General features: G+C 36.6%; 1 protein-coding gene across 1 annotated transcript; it reads right to left on the reverse strand.

Annotated features, from left to right (window-relative positions):
- Nucleotides 1-764: 764 nt before the first annotated feature.
- Nucleotides 765-3,928, reverse strand: LOC133286051 (uncharacterized). Its single transcript, XM_061483392.1, has 3 exons — nt 3,667-3,928; nt 1,791-3,568; nt 765-1,688 (listed from the first exon to the last, which is right to left on the reverse strand). The coding sequence occupies exons 1-3, from the start codon at nt 3,926-3,928 to the stop codon at nt 765-767; spliced, it is 2,964 nt and encodes a 987-aa protein (XP_061339376.1).
- Between the last annotated feature and the right edge of the window lie 4,371 nt (nt 3,929-8,299).

The raw sequence follows: 8,299 nt of genomic DNA on the forward strand, positions 1-8,299 counted from the left end.
TTTCTTAGCGCATGAAAAGGCACAAAGGATAGTTTTAAATCTGATTGAGTTAGAGTGTTAAAGTGTAAGATCAGAATTCCATCCTTCCTACCTATGTAGCGTGACAAGTAGGGGCTGGATGACATTGTTTATCCAATAAGGTTGCATGCAATGCTGGCTACTTGTTATCTATTGGTTGCATTGCCTTAAGGCTGATTGCCTTTGGAAAATTCAACAAGCAACTTCAGCCTTCTCCTTGGTGCAGTCCATGCGCATAGAAGGGAGGGATTTTAGTGGCCAATCTGTCCACTTTTAGATGATATAAATCAGAATTTCTGCTCACACTACCTATACCTACGCGCACATGTGGAGGGAAGATAAGGATAACTTGCCATGTGTGATCACCTACCAATCAAAGACTAACTTATGGAGTTCCTTTGGATATTATTAAGATAATACACAATGAAATTTTGGGCTGCACTAAGACCCTCTTTGCAGCCCCTTATGCTTCGGCCCACAAGCATAAAAGAAGGAAACAATAACACCAAAATGACAAGCCCAATGGATTACCATTCCAAGATTATTCTAAGACATCATAAAGTTCCACGTCTCCTAAGTACCTTTGATTTTTTTATAGATCGATTTTCTATCATGCTCATATACTTTACTAGTATTTCACATGCCTAAGGTACATTCGCATATATTCTAATAATTCAAGTAATTTCTCTACTTCTAACCATAGGAGTCAAAATTAAACACACATTCCATGTGATTCGAATTTTCAATCATGCATGGTTATGCCTTTTAATAATGTATATATATTCCTTAATTACGTGGGATGTTACATCCATCCATCTCTTTTGCCTCATGTTCAACTCTTTCTGGTCAAACAGATACTTCAGACTTTTGTGATCGCTATACACTAAGAAATTAGCACCATATAGAAAGTGTCGCCATATTTTCAGGGCAAACACTATAGCTGCTAGCTCTAAATCATGCGTAGGGTAATTCTCCTCATGCGGTTTCAACTGCCTAGAAGCATATGCAACAACTCTCCTATCTTGCATTAGAACACATCCCAAACCTTTCCCTGAGGCATCACAATAGACCTCGAAGGTACGCTCAGGATCGGGAAGGGTCAATATTGGAGCAGTCGTCAACTTTTCTTTTAGTGCATGAAAACAATCTTCGCACTCCTGAGTCCACACGAATGGGATCTCCTTTCTAGTCAAGCAGGTCAATGGTAAAACCATTGTAGAAAACCCCTTAATAAATCTTCGATAATAACCGGCTAATCCCAGAAAACTTCGGACTTCGGAAACAGTCTTAGGCCTTTCCCAATCCATCACGACCTCTATTTTACTAGGGTCCACTGCCACTCCATCAGCAGATATGACATGGCCCAAAAATTGAACCTTTGACAACCAGAACTCACACTTGGAAAACTTGGCATACAATTGATTATCCTTCAATACTTGTAGAACAATCCTAAGATGGTCCGCATGCTCATTGATATTCTTAGAATAGATCAAAATATCATCTATGAACACAACCACAAATTGATCCAGATATGGCTTGAACAAATGGTTCATATAGTTCATAAACATTGTCGGAGCATTAGTGAGACCAAAAGGAATTACCTGGTACTCATAATGTCCGTATCTAGACCTGAATGCAGTCTTCGGAATATCATCCGACTTAACCCGAATCTGGTGGTAACCTGACCTCAAATCAATTTTTGAGAAGACACAAGCACCCCTCAACTGATCAAGCAAATCATCTATGCTAGGGAGAGGATACTTGTTCTTTACAGTCACTTTATTTAATTGTCTGTAGCCAGTCACAAGTCTCAAGGTTCCATCCTTCTTCTTGACAAATAATACTGGTGCTCCCCACGGGGACACACTAGGTTGGATGAACTGCTTAGCCAACAAGTCCTCAATCTGTTTCTTCAATTCAGCCAATTCCAGAGGAGACATCCGATATGGAGCCATAGAAATGGGCCCCACACCAGGCAACAATTCAATAGAGAACTCTATTTCTCTCTCTGGTGGAAGATTTGGAATCTCATCCGGAAATACATCCATGAATTCATTTACAATTGGGATATCAGCAATCTTATCTTGAGTACTACTGCTCACTAATCTTCCCAACCATATATAGCCTAATGCTCCCTCCTCTAAGACTCGTCTAGCCTGATGTATTGATATACAAGGAGAGGAGCTAGTAGCAGACTCCTCAGATAACATCACTAGTTTCTTACCACAGCAGTCAATCACTGCACAGTTTTTAGAAAGCCAGTCCATACCCAAGATGACTTGAAGACTAACCATGGGTAGACAGATGAAGTCAATTATATAGTCTCGACCTTCATACTTGAATTCAACATCCTTGCACATACAGGAAGTACTACATTTTTCCCCTGTAGCTGTAGTCACTTTCATAGGAGGAGACATTTCATACATTGGCAAATTCAAGCCCACAGCCATAAAATCGGACATGCAAGAATGAGTAGCCCCTGTATCAAACAACACATCTATATCATAACCATTAATATAGATCGTACCTTTTACCAAATTAGGCCCTTTCTCCGCCTGCTGCTGAGTGATAGCATAAACTCGTCCCACAGTCTGAGACTCAGAGTCAGCTGGAGTAGGAACCATCTGAAGAGGTGCAACCCTGACATCTCTCCGAGGACAGTCTCTAGAGTAGTGGCCAGTCTTGCCACATTTATAACAAATCACCTGGCCCGTGGCACACGGTCCTCTATGCTCCTTACCACAACCAATACACTTAGGGATCAGTGGTCTCTCAAAAGAACCAATTTTCTTGAATTTATTACCTGATTGCTTCACCTGTAAATTCTTATCTTTATCATCATATTTCTTGTTCTTCCAGTAATTTGAACTACTGGACTTCTTGGAATCAGACTCTTTAGAATTTCTGTTCTTTTGCCTCCCATGGATATCCTCAACAGCCCTGCATTGATTAATCAGGGTGGAAAAATCTCTGGAACCACAACCTGCAAGACTTACTGCAATTCTATCATTTAATCCTCTCTGAAATTTTGCTGCTAAAGACTCTGAATCTGGCATAGCTCTCCTGAAGTGAGCATACTTAGCCAACTGATTGAATTTGGCCAGATATTCATCAACAGACATATCACCCTGCACAAGAGCATTATATTCACCTTCCTTCCTTTCCCTAGCATCACGGGGAAAGTACTTGTCAAGAAAGTGCCTCTCAAACAAAGGCCATGTAATAGCATGACCCTGCAGTTCCAATGGGCGAGAAGTATTTAGCCACCAATCACTAGCATCACCTTTCAGCATATAAGTAGCATACAATAGTCTCTGATTATCTGGACATTCCATCACCCTAAAAATCCTCTCTAGATCTTGCAACCATGTAGCAGCAACAATAGGGTCATAACCACCCTCAAAAGTAGGTGGCTGATGTTTCCTGAAAGCATTTAATCTTTTCTCTCTAGCCTCAACATTATCCATTGCAACCGTGTGAACAGATTGCAGCTCAGTATGAATAGTAGCACCTCCATGATGACTAGCCTCACCCTCTCCATCTCTGTGCTCTACATAGAGAGTATGCGGAGATGGAATGGGAGTGTGTGGTGGAGGAGGTGGCGGCGGCGGTGGAGGTGGAGGCGGTGGGGGCTGATCCCCGCTCTACCATCTCTCATGGCTCTCAACTCAGCCATCATCTGGTACATCAAAATTTGATTGGCAGCAATTATATCTTGATTTGTTTTCATAAGAGTTCCATTAGCCTGCCTACTAGTAGCCAGCTCCTGCTGCACACCAGCCAAAGCAGTAACTATAGGATCAGGCTGACTGGAAGTGGCCCCAACAGTATTCCGAGATCTTAACAAAGTAGCTAATGTAGGATCTGTCTGATCGTCATCTGCTGCCGGAGGTCTCCTAGGAAGAACCATGAGTCTGCACATGTTACACAAAGGAATGAGTTGATCAGGCCCACACGAAGTGGTTACACATGCATTATCACAGAAAATCCTAAAAGCCACTCATAACAACACTTTTATTGCAATACATCAAAGAATTCCCTTTTCAAAACTGCTCTGATACCATAAAATGTAACGCCCCGTCTGCAGCCGGTTAATTAACATTCATATGATAGTAAGCACAACATGCTCAACTTAATTAATGCGGAAGCTAACTAAATAATATTCCCTTTTTCCTTATGTATTGCAAACTTTTTCACTTCCATGGCTAAAATAAAACGGACAACATTTCCTCTGTATTTTGGACCTTTGGGGATAATTCCCACTATGATAATTTCAACCTGATTGACAGTTTAATATAACTCAGGCATACCACAGCATAGATAAAACATATTGCCCAGCCATCCATGGCCTAGGCTATCTCATAATCATACTCTCAAAATAATGTCCATGATGTTACTTATATAATTACATCAAATAAACAAAAGAGATGCAATTAAATAAGTAACATAGACCTGAGCATGCATCACTAATAGTATATACAGACTATCAACAAGGCATAGACATCTTCTATGCTCTCAAAAAATACATGGCACATACAACCCAAAATAAGGTATGTTAGGTACAAATCTAAATATCCGTAAGACCCTGACAATCATGTCAAGTAGTATCTCTCATCTGGCCTCTTGCCACGCGATGCCTCAACACCATCAGCTCCTGTACCTGAAATGGTAATCCCCATAACGCGGGGTGAGATAATATAATTACCTCAGTAAGCTAGGGACCCTTGGAGGGCTCCTCCAACCCTAAGCTCACTTCTGGTATAATAACAGTATAAAAATCCATGCATGCATCAGAATATGTATGACAATGCAGTGTGCAATAATGTAATCCTACTGGCCAGAGAATATAACAAGTATGCATTACGCAAGGAAACACCGTCTTGCAACATACCGTATGAGGAAACACCGTCTCATACTATGCATAAGGAAACACCGTCTTATGCCTCACACAAGGAAACACCGTCTTGTGTGGCACACAAGCATACATACATATACATGCAACATATAATATCATTTTCACATACCATATCAAACTACCATCCTCCCTCGGGGTCTGGTGGAACAAACGGGGGATTAACCCCAAGGACCGAAAGCTTACCTGGCAAGCAGTGTCCTCCACTAATTCTCGTGTCCACAGCGTCACGATCTCTCACAAAGTCACAACCTAGTTCCAAGATGTGAAGACAATCATTATTCCTATATACCAGTCTATCACGCTTAATTTTCAAGCCTACACATACAAGAAACCTACACTTGATTTTTAGTCCAATTTATCAAAGTGTCCTAAACGGTCATTTCATAATTTTTCCTTTTACGGGAACCAATCCCAAGCATATTTAACAAAGGAAGCTATATTCAAATCACTCTCTAACAATCCATACCATCAAAACCCCATTTATACAACCCTAAACTCATGCATTTTGTCCAAAATCACAAGAAGGAGTTGAGGTAATTACCTTGGGAGTCTCAAATCACTAAATAGAAGACAATCCAAGCTTTCAACAAGGTCACAACCCCTCCTCAAGCTTTAAATCCGAAAATGGCAGCCATGGGTCCTTCAAAATATGTTTCTCTCTCATCCAAATGTAGCTACCAAGTTGAAGGGATGAGGAAGAGGAAGGAGAACAAGATGGAGAGAAGGAATGAGAGTGATTTCTTTGATTTCCTTAAGGATTTGCTTGGAATAATATGGAAGAAGAAAAGAAAAAAAAAGGAACTTCTTCGGTCACACAGAGACCATCGCACGAGAGAGAAAGAAAAGAATGAAGGAAACGAAGTGGTTTGGGGCTTAAAGTGACTTTTATAATTAACTGGGTATAAGTTTATCTATCTCGCTCATTTAACTCTCATTCTAACTTTAACCATTAGTCCAGAATATTTTTATGGTAATATTTATAATTTTACTTTTCACTTTAGGGTAACTTTATTTACCCGCATTTTTACTCCTTAACTGTCATTTTAACTCCTTTTTCTCCGTAGGTGACTTTATTTCTTTTTCTTCTACTTTCCTTATAATTATTCTTCAATTTCATGATTAAAATCATTACTTCATAATTAAATCCAACACTACATGTGAGGGTTATTATAACCACCTAAGCTAAGTCAGACGACAACAGAGCAACGCGGCAAGCAACCCAACGGCACCAAAACTGACAACCACAGTGACGGGAATGGCAGTCCAGTCAGCACCTCATTTGCTCCACTCCCGCCAGTTCCCTTTACGGGACATGCTGTAACTATCCAATTGTATTATTCCCTAGTTAGTTTGAATAAAGGACGAAATAACTTCATTCATATTGAACAAAATTTTAAATTATAATGAATATTCAATTATTTAATTCATAACTAAAAATTAATAATTTAACTTAATATGTCAAATTGTTAGGGTTTTGATTACTAAACTTACATATGTAACTATATAATACTTAAAACAATTGTTACGAGTTTAATCATTACTAATTAACGTTATTATAAATATAATAAATCAAAATTATTACTAAAGATTAATGTTTACAATTTTCAATATTTATTACTTATTTTTCTTACAGTCAAGTTTTATGGCATTGTAAATTACAATACGATTACTATTAATTAAAACACTATTTTAAATTACAACATCATAATTACATTATTGTATATTGTTTACCAAAAGACAAATTAAATCGATTATTAATTAATTGAGGCAAACTTTTTCTATGCGTAGCTTGTCCAAAAATATTGGTAATAATCCAAGCAAGTATATTTATAACAACGTTATAGGCAAAATTGATTATTATTGTTAGATAAATAATCAGTGAGCTAAATAATCTTTTCATAATACATAACAACCTAAGAAAAACCTATTGAGCTAAATAAATAATCATTAATTGTTAATTAAATAATTAAATAGTAATAAATATTAGTGTTATATGTAAATATTTGCTTTGTTAATAATTTACGGTTTTCATAAGTGGTAACAATTAAAATGGTAATAACTAATGTAATTATGTTGTAATTAGTGATTTAATGATAATAAATAACATAGTAAGAAAAACACCTAGTAAGTTTTATATAGTAATCAATAGTGTCATAATTCATCATTAATCATGTTATTGAATAACTTTTCAAATTTAATTAAATAATGAAAATATTTTTGGACAAGCCTACGCATAGAAAAAGTTTGCCTCAATTAATTAATAATCAATTTAATTTGTATTTTGGTAAATAATATACAATAATGTAATTATGATGTTGTAATTTAAAATAGTGTTTTAATTAATAGTAATCGTATTGTAATTTACAATGCCATAAAACTTGACTGTAAGAAAAATAAGTAATAAATATTGAAAAATGTAAACATTAATCTTTAGTCGTAATTTTGATTTATTATATTTATAATAACGTTAATTAGTAATGATTAAACTCGTAACAATTGTTTTAAGTATTATATAGTTACATATGTAAGTTTAGTAATCAAAACCCTAACAATTTGACATATTAAGTTAAATTATTAATTTTTAGTTATGAATTAAATAATTGAATATTCATTATAATTTAAAATTTTATTCAATATCAATGAAGTTATTTCGTCCTTTATTCAAACTTACTGAAGAATAATACAATTGGATAGTTACAGCATGTCCCGTAAAGGGAACTGGCGGGAGTGGAGCAAATGAGGTGCTGACTAGGCTGCCATTCCCGTCAATGTGGTTGATGGTTTTGGTATCGTTGGGTTGCTTGACGCGTTGCTCTGTTGTCGTCTGACTTAGCTTAGGTGGTATGGTGTGCCGCCAGTGTTTATGGCGGGACTGAATCCGTCAGTCAACTTGACACGGTTGACTGCTCTATAATGGACATACTTTTCAATTGTATCATCAAGTGGAGATACGTTTAAAAATTGACCGTAGTACGATCGTTTTGTCTATTAATGGATGGTCCATCGCAGACCGGGTCTATACAGACCAGGCCGGCCTGCATACTCACCTTTAGCTAGAGCATACTAATTAGAAATTAACTTACTAAGCAAGAAAATATGATCAAGTAATTTATTAAAGTGATATAATATTATATCTTACAAATTTTATTTATACGTGGAGAATATTAATTAATTAATTTTGTATTTTAAAATTAATTGGGTTAATGGATATTTTAAAATTAATTAATTGTATTTTATAATTAATATTATTATTGTAACTAATCCATTGTGATCACATTGAATTATGCTTCTGACATTTGTTGTTATTAGGCCTAGTTATGCAGCAGTCTAGACTTTAGTGTAACATTGATTTGTCATGATGGGTGA

The sequence above is a fragment of the Gastrolobium bilobum genome, unplaced genomic scaffold, assembly GCF_033153095.1.
Source record: "Gastrolobium bilobum isolate Gb01-03AN ecotype WA unplaced genomic scaffold, APGP_CSIRO_Gbil_v1 utg831, whole genome shotgun sequence".
NCBI classification, from domain to species: domain Eukaryota; kingdom Viridiplantae; phylum Streptophyta; class Magnoliopsida; order Fabales; family Fabaceae; genus Gastrolobium; species Gastrolobium bilobum.

Excerpts from the sequence above, each read along its gene's own strand:
- LOC133286051 (XM_061483392.1), bottom strand. The coding sequence starts at position 3,928 with ATGGTTCTTCCTAGGAGACCTCCGGCAGCAGATGACGATCAGACAGAT. Across the intron at positions 3,569-3,666 it reads GTTGAGAGCCATGAGAGATG|AGCACAGAGATGGAGAGGGT; the intron begins GTAGAGCGGGGA and ends CTCTCTATGTAG. Across the intron at positions 1,689-1,790 it reads GACAATTAAATAAAGTGACT|ATTCGGGTTAAGTCGGATGA; the intron begins GTAAAGAACAAG and ends GGTTACCACCAG.